Below are 17,770 nucleotides of genomic sequence, written 5' to 3' on the forward strand. Positions count from 1 at the left end.
GGAGCAGGTGCAAAGTTAGCAGTGGTAGTGTAGGTAGTGTGTGCAGGGAGCGGGCGTAGGGTTAGAGGCAGTAGTGTAGTGTAATTAGGTAGTGTGTGCAGGAAGCGGGTGCAGCGTAGTGTAGTGCTGCATCCTCAGTGCTGCTTGCGTGCAGCTTTGCAATTCCGTCCTAAGCTGAATGAGGCCCTATGCCTGAAATATGTTTTGTTCAAAAATTGTTTCTTGGGAAATGCTCATCAACTGCTATCTATGATTTATCTTTTCTTGGTTCAGGGAGGAAGACAGTACAGCTACTGGAATATGGCACTTAGGTAGGTGGTAAAACTGGACAAGATCTGACTGAGTGCCTGAATAATTTCCGACATAGTGTGGTTGTCAGATGATTTGCCAAAATGTATGATAATGACTAGATCAGTTTTACAGTCATCACTTGGCTATCACATGCTGCGATAGCCCAGTGTGTGGCCAGCATACATTTCTGCTCGGATAACGGCATACATACTGAACATCCCTATTTTAATAAATAGATATAGTGAAAATAGTCCTTATTCACCTATAGTTTCCACTTAAATATACCTAACAGAGTTCCAAAAATCAATTACAATTCTATAATTAATTTGGAAATGAATCCCTTTGTGTACACCCCATATTGTCTTGCAATATACCCATGAAGTCATTCAAAGTATTTAAGTTGGCAGCAGTTCAAGACTTCAAGTTTACAGGATTCACAATTCACAGATGTTCAGGACTATCAAGCTGTCTGTGGGTGGAGAATGTCAAGTTTTAAATAGCATTCTGACCACTCTGGCACATACACAGCAGTGTCAAAGAATTTCCACATGGCACTTTCTACAAGACATAAATGATACATAGTATCCCAGAATGAGTATAGAATATATCCTGATGTTACTAATATACACATACAAGTACACTATACTGTAGGTACTTATGTCCTGGGTGATTCCTTATGCTGGGGTGCAACTCTTAAGTTGATTAAATGCACTAATTCTATTTTTTCTTTGTAGAATCCATTTTAAATTAGAACCCGATTCATATTCCCTTCATTCTCCAAAACCACAAAACCCATATCGACTTACAGCACACTATTTGGGTGGGAGTCTCTGTAGGGACCGAGTTACTGTAGGAGAAGCTCACAGCAGGCAGTTACTCTCGCTTCTTGCATCTCTAAAGTTATTCAGTATCAAGAAAAGTGCACAGTGTCAGAGCTAAACAGCCTTCAGCAGCAGCAGGTGAGTTTTCACTTTTCTTTTACTCAAATAAAAAAAATCTGTTTTTATTATTTATGCCGCTAGATATTTTTGTTCCTGTTGTCATGGCTTAAAATGAATTATTTTCTTTGATTGCAGATAAAACATTCTTTGGAAATGTTCTTAGGTCCACAGGGAAAAACATCCAAATTTCACCCGAAAAAAGAAATAAGAAAGATGTCTGCAATCTACAGATGATCTTGGGGAGACACATACAATGTATTTCCAGTGGAGGAATTTCCCTGCAATTTGTTCCCTGCACTGAAACCGTTACCACAACAGACAGTTGGTGTTTATTAAAGGATGCACAAAAATTCCCCTGATGGTTGTTGTGATATACTATAGGTTTCTGAATCACTTGAGCCCCAAATAAAATTCACAAAGACTCAGCAGTACAGGAAGACTAGTCATACAGTGCAAACTAATTAACGGCTCCAGAGCCCAGAGCTTCTGAAATTAAACTCATACGTCACCCACACATTAGCCAATCTCAGATCAGCTCAGGGAGTTACACTACAACAAACTCCACAGCAGGAAATCTGCCGTGTATGCAAGACTGATTCAGGCACCAAACAAAACAAATAAATAAATGAAGGGTTCCAGTTGGTACGAATCAATTTTCTCTGTCACTAGATGGATTTCATTGGCAGATCTCCTGAGAAGGCCCGCCTATTGACAAATGTCAAAAAGTTTTATCACTTCTACCAGTTGTCACTATAGTCTGGGTCTTCATACTTTATATCTACATGTACGTCTCTACTAGATATTTATTTCTCTATTTATTTCAAAAGAAGCTGCAGGAAATGAATATTGAATCCTCACCTTGCACTGCTTTGCCATACTGCCCCGAGCCACACATATCACGGTGAGTGCGGACCCACTTAATTCATTTTTGGCATGCAATTTATTTCTTGCCACCCTGGCTTTGCAAATGGGTTGTCTTTTGTATTCCAATTCTTTTTGGAAATAAGTATCCCAGAAAAGTTTTTCCCAACCAGGCGATGTGTACTGTGCATAATTGTAGTATCAAAACTCTAAATTGTGGTGTAATTTTTATCTTGATTATTATTATTATTATTATTATTATATAATTATTATTATTATATTTATTTATAGAGGGCCAGCATAATTCATTGGATTTTATAAGAAATAAAATTAGACTGAGGGCCCTGCTTGCAATCTTACAATCTATAGGAGGCTTATTTAAAAAGCAGCAGCTTGTAGAGGCTGCCACTTCCCTTAGTGCTTCAGCCCAAAATTTAAAAGAGAAATGCTTTTAATAGCAAAACACACATTGTGTATGTTGTTTAAAGTATAGCCCTTTTAAATTTTGGGCTTAAACACCCCAGGAAGCATTTTCACTCCAGGAGTAAAACTAACAAATCACTGAAAAATAAACTATGTCACAAGTTCCCCTAATTGCTGAGGCTGCTGTGAGTGTTTGTCAGTACATAAGCTACATTGTTTAAGAGCAGTCAATTAGAAAAAGAAAAGCCACCTCTACACTAAATTTGATTCTAACATTGGGCTTGATTCAATTCAACGCGAATTGAATAGCGCCGGGAAGGAGCTCCTGGAGCTATTCAATTCAGCACGCATTTATGTTGGAGAATGCCCGTTCTCGCGCCTTAAACATGGTGTTTAGTCATGAGAACCAGCATTCTCCGACTAAACTGTCCGGCTCGTTGCTGCTTCTGCTGCACTAAGGGACGAAAAACGCATTGCGCCAGAACAGCGGGCTCAATTGAATAGCTCCGGGAGTTCCTTCCCAGCGCTATTCAATTCACGTTGAATTGAATCATGCCCATTAATGTAAAAAAATATAATTATATAAGAAATGCTATGCATTGGAACTACAATATTATTTATGGGTAAAGTATAGCTACTGATTTTAACAATGTAGAAGAATGTAAGTATTATATAACCATGGGTGGCATTTACAATGAAAACAGTAATATAGAAAGTTTCAGTATTAAAGTAGTGGCCCATCTACCAATATTTATCTATGTCATGTTAGAAAAAAATCTATTTGCATCATCAATAAATCCACAATCTATAATGTCATCCCTGTCTGGGCACACTAGTGCTTTCTTATTCAGTAAAGATTATAATATCTTTACAGAGGTAGGAGTGAAATAGATAAGGACTGCAGGAGGATTCCTTTATTCATACTGCTGACCAAGGTATTCATACATCCACTAAAACTAGTAATGAAAATAAACTCATAGTTGTTAGTATTTCCCATCACCTGCATCAAGTACACCTATCATGTCTGCATGTATTAAGCTAAAATTGACAGAATAAAAATAGAATGAAAATGGCAGTGCCATATTTCTAACATTAAAAAATCTTTTTAGCTTCTCTTTTATATATATATATATATATATATATATGTATATATATAAAAGCACGCTATATTATAATGTAATATTATAATGTTTTCTGGCTATATTAATTCTGATATGTTTACCATTGCTGTAATGTTAGGAGCCGTATTCAAACATATAAAAACAACACCAGATGAAAGTATATATATATATATATATATATATATATATACAACTGAGAGACACAACATAGAAATATTTGGCTTTATGCTGGGATTTCACTTGAATACATGTTATTCTAACATGAAACTTCACCTCAAGACTCTATTTCATTAATGTGTTTATGGCTCTATAATAAACTAGGCTATAGTTTGAATCTTTTTAATCACTTAGGGGTAAATTTACTAAGATGGGAGTTCTGTTTAAGAAGTGATGTTGCCCATAGCAACCAATCAGATTCTACTTCTCATTTATCTACCACCTTCTAGAAGATAATACCTGGAATATGATTGGTTGCTATGGGCAACATCACTTCTTAATATAACTCCCATCTTAGTAAATTTACCCCTTAAGGGGCCTATCCATTTAACGACATGAAAGTCTGAACATCCAGCGTTCAGACTTTCATGTCACTGAGGTGCGGGCACCCCACTGAAAGACGTTCACTGAACGTCTTCAGTGCAGGAGCCCAACCTCCCTATCTATTAACATGCCGAACCTGACGACCGTTGTCAGGTTGACGGGCATGTTCGATAGATAGTCGGGGTCGGCAAGGACCCAGCATGCACGCGTATCGCTGGTCCTTGCCAGCTATCCACTTGCAGACTTTCTGCACGTTCCGATCAAAACCTCCTGGTTTTGGGGTTATATTTACTAAAGTGCAGGTTTTGAGAAGTGGAGATGTTGCCCATAGCAACCAATCAGATTTTAGCTATTATCTTCTAGAAGCTAATAGATAAATGTTAAATAGAATCTGATTGGTTGCTATGGACAACATCTCCACTTGTAAAAACCTGCACTTTAGTAAATATACCCCTTAGAGCCCATCACTTGCACATAAATACATCTATTTTGTTACATATGTATATTATATACAAAGACCATTAGTTATAATGGGTAAAAATCCCCATATTAAGTTTCATATGCATCAAAAATGCAACACTAAAAAGATGTTTAACTTTAAACTCATGTCATTGTAAAAGTAGGATTTTGTCTTTTGCTGTGGTAGATTAAATAAATGCTCATTAAAAATGTGCATTAATCATTTCACATGTTAGAAGTACAAAAGCGGGAAAGATATAGGGCCTGATTCAGAGCCGTTCGCTATTTGCGGTCGTTCGTTCAAAAACAAGGGGTGGCTATTCAAATGATCCGTTCGCAAATTGCAGTCTGTTCACACCTCTAAGTCTGAACGAGCGAGCAAAACATACGCTCGTTTATTTGTTAAAAACGCCCCCTGGCCGCTCGCACCATACGTCATGTCCGCTATTTATTAGATTAATCGAGTACATCGACCAGCGTATGAACTGCTCGCTATTCTTGTGGTTGGTTTTTGCTACCACAATCTTGCGAGCAGTTCTGGCTATAAAATAACCCAGTGACGTGGTCAATGACGCTGCTGTATTAATTATGCACACCCATAAAACGCCCGTTTTGACCTTTAAGCACGCCTGCGTTCTGATCTCCACTCCCCGTTTTCAAGCACCTTCCCCTGTTACCACCCACATACGCCTCATTCTGTCACTCAAAATAGCAGGCATTCGCTATATTGCGAGCACATGAATTTCGGCCGCACTGACTGGTTTGCGCATGCGTATAACGATCCGTACGCATGCGCAGATGTGCGAACATCGCTCGGAACGAGCGTACTGCCGCTAGCGAGTGGCTCTGAATGAGGGCCATAACCCACAGAGTGGGTTAGTTCAGGTGTGTAGTAGCTCCAGTAGGGATCGGTTTGTTCCTATTCCAACAAAACTAACAAGAAGGGTGGTGAGGAGCACTTGCATCAAAAATGCAATACAAAAAAGATGTTTAAATTCAAGTCATTGGAAAAGCAGGATTTTGTCTCTTGTTGTGGTGAATTACATACGTGCTCATTAAAATGTGCATTCATCTTTTCACATGTTAAGCTGCATACACACACAACGATTGAGTTAATGAACGATTTTAGTAAACGATTTTCTACCTTGAAAAAATGAACTAAAATCGTTTACTAAAGTTGTTCATTTACTATGTTCATTTAAATGTAATGAACGATTTTTATGAACTACAAACGATTTTTGCATATTAACTTAATGAAAATCGTTGAGTTGACAAGTCTGACTGAACTACAAACTACAAACTACAAATGTGAACACACATGAACAATAATCGTTCATCGTTTGACTCAGAAAGTGAACGATGTTTAGAAACGATTATCGTTAAACGATATCGTTTAACGATAATCGTTCATAAAATCGTTGTGTGTGTATGCACCTTTAGAAGTACAAGAGTGGGAAAGATATAACTCAGAGAGAGGGTTATATCAGGTGTGTAGCAGCTCCAGTAGGGATCGGCTTCTCCCTATTCCAAAAAAACTAAGGGTGGTGAGGAGCACTTGTGCACCTGAATATGTGTATGAAAATGATAACCACCTTATCTGGTCAAAAAAAAGATTATTTTAATTCACAAATATGGACAACATATGATAAAAAGAAGATACATAAAACACAATCAAATCACCACAGATTGCCAATCTATCCAGAACATATATTATGTATCTCAAAATGAATCTAAAAAAATATTGCACTTCTTATAGATTTATCAATACATCAAAATCCAGGAAGGTGTCCAAATCTGCAGGAAAATCAGTTCCCATCCAAATAATAGAATAGAATCTGATTAGATCGGCAATCTGTGGTGATTTCATTGTTTTTTTTATGTAATTTCTCTTTATGATATGTTCTTCATATCTTTGAATTAAAATAATCTTTTTATTGAACACATAAGGTGGTTGAAGTATTCATATACATATTCAGGTGCACAAGTGGTCCTCAATACCCTTCCTATTCGCACGTAATGTTTATCACACATATTTAGAGCCCTAGCATTTACACTAAATAAATGAAGAAAGAAGTGCCATGGCTTTATTTTTAATACCAGCACATACAATCAGTAATGTTTCCATATTGCTGTTTATATTAGCTATGGTCTGCTTGTAATGTATTGCATACAAAATGCTATGATGACAATTTAAAAAAAGAACAGCATATAACTAAGGAAATCAAATTTTTGGAAGCAAAATCCAATATATTGAAGGACTAGCTAAATATGAGTGACTGGATTCTGAATTCACATTTTTTTGAGAAAACCATTAAAAACATAATAAACAATGCCTGGCTTTTTTTTGCTTCCAAATTATAGACTACTCTACTCATGAATATTATTGTGCTTGTCAAGTGCTCAATAATATTATTGGGTTCAATAAATGACAGGTGTGTCTACATACTGATCTCATATTGTATAAGATCATCATATTTTACTGTGTCAGTAAAAGGGGTGTAATTTGAGCAAACTCCAGATAAAGATGGTGAATAAGAGATGAGATCATGGTAGGGCAGGGGCAGAACTATGGGAGACAATGGAGGCGCGTGCCGCTGGGCTCCAGCTCTGAAGGGGCACCTCCTCCATTGTCCACAACATATTCACCACACTTAGGGCTGTAACTATGTACCCGGAGTGTACCATCACGGCCACCCAAAACATGGCACCCCTTCCCGATCCCTGAGAAGCCACCATACACTAGTGGAGTGCTCCATGTAAGACCATCAGCTGCTGCCTTCCTCTATCTATAGCCTGTCTGCATGCGAATTGCTAAATTACAGTGTCAGCGGCTGTGACGGGGGGGGCACCAAATTATAACTCCAGGCGTCTGAGATGAACTTACGCCACTGTGGTAGGGTACCACTAGTTCTGGGTATATTATTGATACTACCTGGCCAGTAACAAGTTAGTAGTTGCCAGATATAATAATAAATGAGGGAACATGTTGCAGTGAAAGTAGACCATGTGTTTTATTACTGGAAGTATCACACTCTTAAGTAGTGGATTTGATTTGGTCATTGAGCCTATAAACAATGTGCAGTATAACTTTTTGGCATGGTATTTGCTACTGTATGTGTCAAAGTCAACCCTTACATTATATTCCCACAGAAGGAATAATAGTAACAGTACAAGTAGCCATGTGCAATTTCCTTACTGTTGCAGTTACCTTTACCTAGTAAAAAAGTTAAAAATCTATCTCCCATGCTGACACATAAATATATAGGTGTAAATGTGATAGCATACGAGTTGCAGGCAGCCGTTAGATTTCAACAATTTAACTGCTAGTTTTAAAGCAGCAATAATTTAAAAGACAAACCCAGGTTGGTTTTGTCTTTTAAGTTATTGCCACTTTAAATGTATCATCTAAATTGCTGAAATCTGACAGCTGCTTGCAACTCAAAGCAATTGCATTTGCTTCATAATCTTAGATTATCCAACGCTGCTTGTACAGTTATTCATTGCATATTATCAGGGGTATTCAGTATGGGAGCGAAAACATCGTTTTTGCGTTAATATCGGAGGTATGACGTCATTATCGCAGGTTTTACTTTTACACCGTATTCAATTTCAAAGACTTATCGCAGTTTTTAAAAGTCTTTGGTAAAAAACGGGGATAACTTTTCACCATTGAATAGGTGTCGAAAAAAAGTGCAGAATTGGGGTTTAGGGGTGCAGGCTTAAAAAAAATAGCCTGCACCCCTGGGAATGACATTTAAAAAAGAACTGTGTCAAAAAAAGTTTAAATGTAAATGGATCCACCCAGGTCCAGGGATCTGGGGACCCAACTCGGGTACTTTGCAGGGTTGACCACGGGACGTTGCTGTGCCACCCTGCAGTGTAAACGGCGTGATCCGGGTCACGGTGACCCGGATTGTGCCACATGCGGCCTGATTGGCTGGCTTCAGTGGCACTTGGAGATTACATCATCTCCAAGCATCCACTGCCACACCGGAATAGCCGGGTCACTGCAGACCCGGCTCCGGTGTGAATGGCGCCGACTCGGGAATATCCTGGGTCGGCGCCGCAGTATGAAAGGGACAAGTTCCGAGACTTTAACATAGGCTGGTGTCACACTAGTGTTTCTAAGCTCTGCATTTTACCAAGCAGAATACATATTGAGGCAGAGCTTATAGCAAACTTGGTGTAAATAAGTAATAAAAAGTGCACTCAAAAATAGCGCAGAGCCATGCACATCTCAATACATCTGCATGAGCAGCCTGTGTTCGTGCGCCTAGATCACAACATTATAAGCAGTAAGTAAATTTATTATCACCAGAGTGTATATGCACCTGCTGCAGGGCCGTAGCTAAGGGTGTGCGGGTGGTACCCCTGACTAGAGTGCAAAGCTGAGGGGGTCGCACTGTCGCTACTACTTAAGGCATCTGTATTTGGTTTGCAAGGTGTCTTGAGCAACACCCTGCAGTCCAGAGAACCAGTCTATTGGCGTGTTAAGGTATACCCTGCACTCATTTTCTTGGTCCTGGATCCCTCTTCATGATGTCACATGTAAAAGGGCAGATGGCAACAGGGCACATCAGTCCCACCTGCGGCACTGGTAGCAGGTGCAATAGATACACCTCTTAACATACGTACAGTATATCATACTTCCCAACATGACCCCCTCTTAATGCATGATTGCCGTCACCTTTCTTGTCAATTAACTAGTTCAACACAGGTGACGGCAATCATACATTAAGAGGGAAGTCCAGGAGCAGAGCATTTTGCCCTCCTGGAATGGGTCATGTTGGGAGGTATATGTATATGAGCAGAATTGCTAGTGTGCAGGAGTTGTATTTGCCTCAGCATAACCTTACTGAACATGCCCTAAATTTAAACACCTTTTACCTCTCCCATTCCACCTCTTAAGTTGTATGGAGCCTTAAGTTTCATACGCGTGCAGATTTGCAATTATGTATATGCATGAATTCACTTTCCAAGCATGAGTGGAGCATAACAATGCAATATATCATATATGCTATGTAATCTGGTGTAATAATAATCACTCTGCATCTGCCCCAGTTTAGAAGCTGTCAAATCGGTTTGTGACACATAGCATCATAGGCGAAACTCAAGATCTGGTAATGGGTGGTCCCAGTTTTAGCATGTCAGATATTGTGTTACTGTTTCTTGGAAAAGAAAACAATATCACACACACACCAGTGGCGTCTGTCTCCATGGTGTTACTCTGTGTGGGGAGGGACCTTGTGTGTGCGGCGTAGCCACTCGCTGCCGGAAAAGGGGTGTGGCCTCATGGAAGGGGCGTGCTCACTTGGGAAGGAGTGTGGCCTTGCCGCCTGAACCGTGGTGGTCCGGTGTGGTGGGGGTTGCCAGAAGTACGGGTGAGCACTGTGCAGTGCCGGCTCCCTCACACTGTCAGGAGCCGAGTGCTGCACTTAATGCTACAGTGCAGCACCCAGCTCCTGTTACCTTGGTGTCACCTTTCAGCGGGTTTTTGGGGCCCCAGTCAGTTTGAAAGTCTTTTCTTACCTATATGGTAGTTTCTCTGTAATGGGGATCCTCTGAGGAATTTTGAGCCTCACTGGGAAGTGTCTTCAGCCGGTATTCACTATTCATGCAGGAGATCACATTGTCTGGAAGATGCCTGTTTACGTAGAAATATAACCCATGTCCTCATCATAACCAGATAATAAATACTGTAGTAACAGAAGTTTTTGTGCAGGAAAAAATTTAATTTCCCTGATCAAACTTCTGTGCCTCTCCAGGCTCCCCTGTGTTACTCCAGACCCCCCAATGTCTCCATCTCTTGGCCCTCCTGTGGTTCTCCAGGCTCTCTGTGTCTCTTTATCTACAGGCCCCCATGTCCCTCCTTCTCCAGGCCCCCTTGTCTCTCACCAGGACCCCCTGGGCCTTGCCATCCCCAGGACCCCCTGGGCCTCTCCATCCCCAGGACCCCCTGGGCCTCCCCATCCCCAGGACCCCCTGGGCCTCCCCATCCCCAGGACCTCCTGCATCTTTCCATCCTCAGGCCCACCTGTGGCTCTCCCAGCCCCAGTGTGCATCTCTTAGCTCCATTACCCTGACCCCAGTATGTGTCTCTCAGGCCCATTCCCCTGGCCCCAGTGTGCATCGCTCAGCCCCATTCCCCTGGCCCCAGTGTGTGTCTCTCTGCCCCAGTGCATCTCTCAGCCCCAGTGTGCGTCTCTCTGACCCATTACCCCAGCCCCAGTGTGAGTCAGAATCATTCCCCAGCCCATTGCACCCCAGCCCTGTGCAGTCAGCTCCAACCTTCCCCCCAGCCCCCTGTGCAGTCAGCTCTAACCCCCACCAGCCCCCTGTGCAGTCAGCTCTAACCCCCACCAGCCCCCTGTGCAGTCAGCTCCAACCCAGCCCCCTGTGCAGTCACCTCCAACCTTCCCCAGCCAACTGTGCAGTCAGCTCCAAACCCCCCCCAGCCCCCTGTGCAGTCAGCTCCAAATCCCCCACAGCCCCCTGTCCAGTCAGCTCCAACCCACCCAGCCCCCTGTGCAGTCAGCTCCAACCTTCCCCTTCCCAGCCCCCTGTGCAGTCAGGTCAACCTTCCCCCTCCCAGCCCCCTGTGCAGTCAGCTCAACCTTCCCCCTCCCAGTCCCCTGTGCAGTCAGCTCAACCTTCCCCCTCCCAGCCCCCTGTGCAGTCAGCTCAACCTTCCCCCTCCCAGTCCCCTGTGCAGTTAGCTGCAATCCCCCCAGCCTTCTGTGTAGTCAGCTCTAATCCCCTCCTCCCCCCTGCAGTCGTCGCCGCTGCTAGCACTTACTTACCTGCTCAGTGCTGCTCCATCTTCTGCTCTGTCTGCTTCGCTGTTTGTGGGAAGAGCTGCTGCTGGGCATGTGCAGCAGCTCCCCCGGTGGCCATTTTTATTTTTTAAGGTAAGCTTCTGCGCATGCTCATTGCGCAGAAGCTGTAGACTGTAGAGCTGCCCGATCGGAGCTCAGCTCCGATTGTAGCAGCAGGTGGGGGAGGGTGCAGGGCGGCTGCCAGCCACTGCCCTGGACAGCAGTGGGCGGGCAGCGGCGGTCTGGCGAACTGGCCTAATGGGTGGTCCTGTGCACCCCCGGACCACCCCCCAGTTTCGCCTATGCATAGCATTTATTGTCTTGTAACTTTAAAGTATTGCTGCAAAGTTACTGTACATGAGACTGCAGATGTATTCAGCTAATAGAGAATAATACTATGCTGGAATACAAAGTGCTCAAAAACATACAAAGGACACATAGGGCCTAATTCAGAGGTGCACGCAGTTGCAGCCGCTAATACGTACTTTATGTTTGTGGAGTTGCGGCAGCGATAATGAGCAAATGCTGGTTTCAGCCTTCCCCATGTGTACTAGCATGCATCTGGATGGGTAGCACTTTCAGCGGTGCTGCACAATGCAATTCCAGGCAATCCATCATCAGCGCACCATTACATGCACCATCGACACTTGCACCTGCCTATGACAGGTGCAGTGTCTCCATCTAAACTCCATCTAAACATGTTTTCTGTGGCTGCAGCCCTGTGTCTGAGAACATAGCCACTTTCACTGACACGCCCAGGACATTCCCGTAACATGCCCATGCGAATGATTTTTTTTGCGTTCACTTCATGCCACCCGCTAATCACCACTAAGTGACGCGTATGGGTTTCCCTCGCCAGTGTTGTTACCAGTGGTCCCATAAGCAACAGCGCATTTGTATGTAACATATACGTCATAGGGGTTTTGGAACTTTTTGAGCATGCGCAGTAGCAAATAATCGCTCAACTACATGAACTTTGACATTGTACACAGTTAACTTGCACCTGTATCAGGCTCCTAATGAATGCTTGTTACGCACATGTAAAACATGTTTATTAAGTTTACAGTATGTGTTAAATGTTTCTTACAGATAAATCAGACAAATGTAGCTTTCATGTAAGCTGGAGTTTGTATCTTCTCCCTGTGTTTGTGTGGATTTTCTCTGGGTGCTCCGATTTAAACCCACAATCCAAAAACATACTGGTAGAGGCTCCAATACATCTGCTGGGCATTTCCCGGATGGGAGCAGAACCGCCGGTCGGAAATGATCGACATCCATTAATGATCGCCGATCTGTTGTTTATTCAGTGAAATTCTTCATATTAAAAATCCCCAATTTGCTGATTATGATATTTTAATTGAGATTGGCAAATCAGGGAAAACCAACATGTTGGATTTCATCTATGCCCAAACCCCGACGTCTGGGAATAACGGAATTACCCCAATCCATCACATACAGTATGTTTGGGGACCTTAGGTTATTTGGATTCTGACAAAAAGATTAACCCTAGTGTACTGTATGTGTGTGTGTGTACATGTGTTAGGGAATATAGGCCCTGACTCAGACTCGTACACTATGCTGATGTTTTCACAGTTGAGCAATTATCGGCCATCTGCGAATGCGTCTGAGTCGCACTGTACATGTGTCAAAATACATTACTGTAGTTGTAGCAAGTATTTATTCACAGTGTGATTGACAGTCAGGGAGTGCTTGGGGGAGGTGATGGGAAGTGTCCCGACCGTTTCAGGGGTGTGTCACATCCTGCATCTACGATCCTGTAGACAAGAAATATGGCTCCAATGTCTCAGTTCCTGCGGCTGTTCTGCACGACCATAGAGTTACTCAGGACTGCTAACATTGAATGATCTGTAACCGATGCTGCGTCTTTTTACGCAGATGATTGGATTTGCAATAACGCTAGTGGGTGTCTAAATACATATCCCGGCTGCGACATTTACATATTTTCGCACAGCAGTTGTGTAGTTGATGTTTGGAAACCATAGCTGGAATGTAATCAGTAAAGGCGGATGGCAGTGACTCCGCGGTCAGTGGACCAATTAGAGAAGGGGGCGTGGCTTTGAGGGTGCATAAGCAGGGCTAAGCTCCGTGCCCATGGCACTGGGGGAAAAAAAACATTGATGGTTGACACTTATCAATGATTGACTCTACTGCAGTGTAGCATGGTTTTGCCAAGGTGCAAAGGTACTTATATTTGTTTGCTTTGTTCCCAACTCAGAATCAGTCCCTAAATGGGATCAAATAGGGCCTAATTTTGAATCGGACGCAGTGGAGCAAAGTTATTCACCTGCGCAAGTGTCTGAGTCACACCGCGCATGCGTCCTGATTTTGTATGTACAAATTTGAACCCACAGTAGCAGAAATGTGACGGGCGTTCCTGAACGGTGACTGGGAAGAAACAGGGGGTGGCTAGAAAGATGCATGGATATGTTGCGTGTAATGGAAGTGTCAGAGGTGTCACTGAAAGGAAACTGATCACATAGGAAGCCAAACTCAGATGGAGAAACTGCACCAGCCAGAGAGCTGGTGCAAATTTCAGTTGTGGGATAGATGGTGCATCTAAAGATATATCAGGTGGTATTTCAACGCTGGTGCGTCTGACAGTAGATATCTTATTCCGTGCACATTCAGAAGCACTGATCTACGCCAGGGAAGGACTGTATAGCGGGCTAGCGGCATTAGCAGAAAGATGCAGCAGCGACTGTGGTAAAAGACGCAGCCTCAGCTGTGACTCAGAATAGCATAATGTCCTGTACCATATATTTTGCTGTCCTGCGTCATTAAATGTCACACTTTGTGATAGAATACTTTGGCTAATGATGTCATGTTCTCCAATTTATTCTATGCTACTGTATTATGTATTATGTGAGATGTACAATATTCCAATGTTTATGCAGTTGAGCAATATTCGGCAATCTGCACATGTGTCTGAGTCGCGCTGCTCATGTGTCAAGGTTCATTACCGTAATCGCTCGCAGCTACTTTGTACCCGTGATTGACAGACAGGGAGCAGTGGATGCTCCGGAATCGGTATGAAATACCGCCAGCCACATGGCCAGAGGTTCGATTAACGGCAGCTGAACAGATCCCGGCAGCGGCAGCCCGACAGCGATGCAAATCCCCAAGTGCCTAACCCTAATCCCCCCTGTAAGTGCCTAACCCTAACCCCCCCTTCCCCGCTGCCTAAACCTAAGTCCCCCGAGGGGGTGCCTAACCCTAAATCCCCCCCAGGGGTGCCTAATCCTAACCCTCCCTCCCCCTGGCCTAACCCTAACCCTCCCGGGGGGTGCCTAACCCTAAGTCCCCCCCAGGTGCGCTAAACCTAGAAGGCTGTCCGCTCGCAGCACCCGGCATCCCATCGATCGGGATGCCAGGCGCCTGTCTCCCGGCGTCGGGAAAATGACAGGCGTGTAGATATAGACACCTGTCATTTAACCCATGCCAGGATAAAGCAGTCGGGAAGCCGGCTGTCGGGATCATGTCAGCCGATTTCCCGATTGTATCCCGATGCTCCTACCTTTAGACTTAAGGGGGGCTGCAACGTTCTAGCTACTGCTGATTGTTCACAGTACACCAAATACAGATAATCTACTTAAAATCACCGTAAGCTATGGCATACAGCGACACTCCCATAACACGCCCTTTAGACAGTGCATCTCCATGCATGTGAATTGCCATCACCCATATTTCTGAGACCGCATTTCTCAATCACTACTGCGCTTCTGTGCGCACACTGTGGGATACATGCACAGTGCGACTTTGTAGTGACACGAATGCACGGTTGGAAAAAAATCGACCATTTGGGTGAATATCGGCATTGCATTCAGGGTTAACTATATATTCACTATTATATAAAATAAGCAATATCAGAGAAATACATTGATTTTTATTTATAATAGTGGCTTAGTATTTTAAAATCATTTTCTTTACTAAAGTTATAGGATTAATTTTCCATCAGCGACAGGTGGAATATATATCCTATAACATTAGTAAGGAACATTATTTTATTACACTAAGCTACTGTTATAAAAAAAAATATTTACAACAGTACAACTGATAATTCATTGTATCTGATGTGACTTATTTTATATAATAGTGAATAGTGAGTCAGTCAGTGATTGCTCATGCACAGCTGCAGTGAAACAGTGAAACAGCTTCTATGGCTGCACAGTCTGCAACCCCTAGTGAGCTTCCTGCTGGAGGCTCTTACTGCTAATCACACTCTGGACTGGCAGTCCCACGGGGGAGGAGTTCTGAGACTGCCTGCCCTCTGTGAGATGATGAGCAGGAAATGCTTCCAATCAGAAACCATTACAGAGAAATCTCTGTCTCCTGCCTGATCGTACTAATGGGGACAAATCGCAAGAGAAAAGAAATTCCTTAAGTGGGGCACTCACGAATCAGAGTTAATTGCAGATACATGAAAAAAATTTGTGACCTACAAGGGGAACCATATACTACACAGATAATGAATGAAAAATAAAAAATAAAATATAACTTTTATTATATTAATTTAAAATATCGCGAAAATATAAAGAAATGATTATTAAAAATAAAATGGTGTGACCACTGTTAACTAAATAAAATGGTGTGCAAATATCCTTAAATATATATTCCTCCTTATATGGCTTAATAGCTAAAATGAGGTTATTATGCTAGGGTGTCTGTATACTATGGGACAAACACCACCTATTGAACTTACTTAAATGCAATACATCTCACAAGAATGTTAAGTCCAGAAGTAGATAGTCAATCCATACCCATATGGTTCCTCTGATTGACAATACAATATCCTGTTAGATCCTTGTATTAGATAAAATGAATGTCACAGATATTGTTCATTATGTTATATTTGTGAATGTCCCTAATAGAATATTTATTATCTCCTTATTCAACCGTCCCAAAGTGACTACAATGTTGTAAGAAAAAAATTTTGCGGAGAATATCAGAGATTGTAATGAACTGTGACATACAAAATAATCAAAAGGTGTTTATAGTGTCACTGTCCGGAAAGGGAGAACTCACCATGTATATAGGTACGGACAGTCTATAACTATAAATTATAATGAGTTTGTCCGTATCTACATGGTCGGGTACTAGTAACCTTATATATTAAATATATCAGTTCTTTTTAAGTCCAGGATAGAGTATTAGCCTTAATCGGTAATCCATTCATATGTATCAGAGCAAAATATAGCAATGTAGCTTATGACATCTATAGTGCGCATACCCTGATACAAATATTGTTACAAAGTATCTCTAGATCTCCTCAAATATGTTAACCCCTGTTATATCCAGGGTAGGGAGCTGGTTTAAACGGACAATCAGTAATGCCACTAGAAATCTCATATGAACATAATATATCCTTTAATTGTTAGTCCATTGACTTTTTATCAGAGTACTTATGATAATGTGTTTTGTGGCATCCGTAGTAAAAATACCCTGATAGGGATCTCCTCATATATGTTAACCCTTATAAAATCAGGGTAAGGAGCTGGCTGAATGGACAAGTCCCTAGTACCATATGCTATCTCATATAAAGTGATATGTCCCTAAATCTCCTAACTCTGGCAGGACACATGCGCCTGCTGGCAGGTCCCTAAGTCTAGCAGACACCCTCCACTAGTATCAACTTATTAGAGCACAAATAGTGGTTTCAACTCATAATTATAAAAAACATTACACACGCTGACGAGTGCCGCGTGTCTCCCGACGCGCGTTTCGCATATATTGCTTTTTCAAAGGATCAACCCGCCTCCCGGGTTGACAGCTATGATATAGTGTCCAATAACCAATCAGAGCCCTTCCAAGTTTGACAGACAGATCAATAGGCCAATCATTATATTTCCCTATGATTGACTAACAAATGAGCCAATCAGAACAGCCTGTCAGCGTTCCCATTGGTCCACAGCATTACAGTGGATAAAATCACAACAGAGGACAGAGAATCGATCTTCTGAGTAAGGATAACTATTACATGAAAGGTAGTACAAATCTAATATTTAACATACATCAAAAGAAGGGAGGGGGAAGTCTGTGGAACTAACAGCAGATAGAAGATCTTATAATACAGCTATGTATAAGGATATAATAAACAGGATTATAACAAGCATTATGCCCAATATGGGCTGCCAGTCAGCAGTCCCATAGGTCCACAGTGTCATATTAAATAAATTCCTAACAGCAGACAGAAAAATACTCCTATGAACGAGATTAAATACTAATGAGCAAGGGTAATATATATTTGATAAATTGGAGTGCTCAGACAACGGGAAGCTTTATAATATCACTATATATAATA

General features: G+C 42.1%; 1 protein-coding gene across 1 annotated transcript in view; it reads left to right on the forward strand.

The window, feature by feature from the left end:
• Positions 1-1,999: 1,999 nt before the first annotated feature.
• The window catches only part of TP63 (tumor protein p63), a 249,129-nt gene continuing 233,358 nt past the window's right edge, over positions 2,000-17,770 (forward strand). The window contains exon 1 of the mRNA XM_088444792.1: positions 2,000-2,133. Coding sequence (XP_088300918.1) covers positions 2,015-2,133 — 119 coding nt within the window. The 5' untranslated portion in view covers positions 2,000-2,014. The remainder of the gene's footprint in view (positions 2,134-17,770) is intronic.

The sequence above is a fragment of the Taudactylus pleione genome, unplaced genomic scaffold (genome assembly GCF_031769625.1).
Source record: "Taudactylus pleione unplaced genomic scaffold, aTauple2 ptg000372l, whole genome shotgun sequence".
Classification (NCBI taxonomy): Eukaryota; Metazoa; Chordata; class Amphibia; order Anura; family Myobatrachidae; genus Taudactylus; species Taudactylus pleione.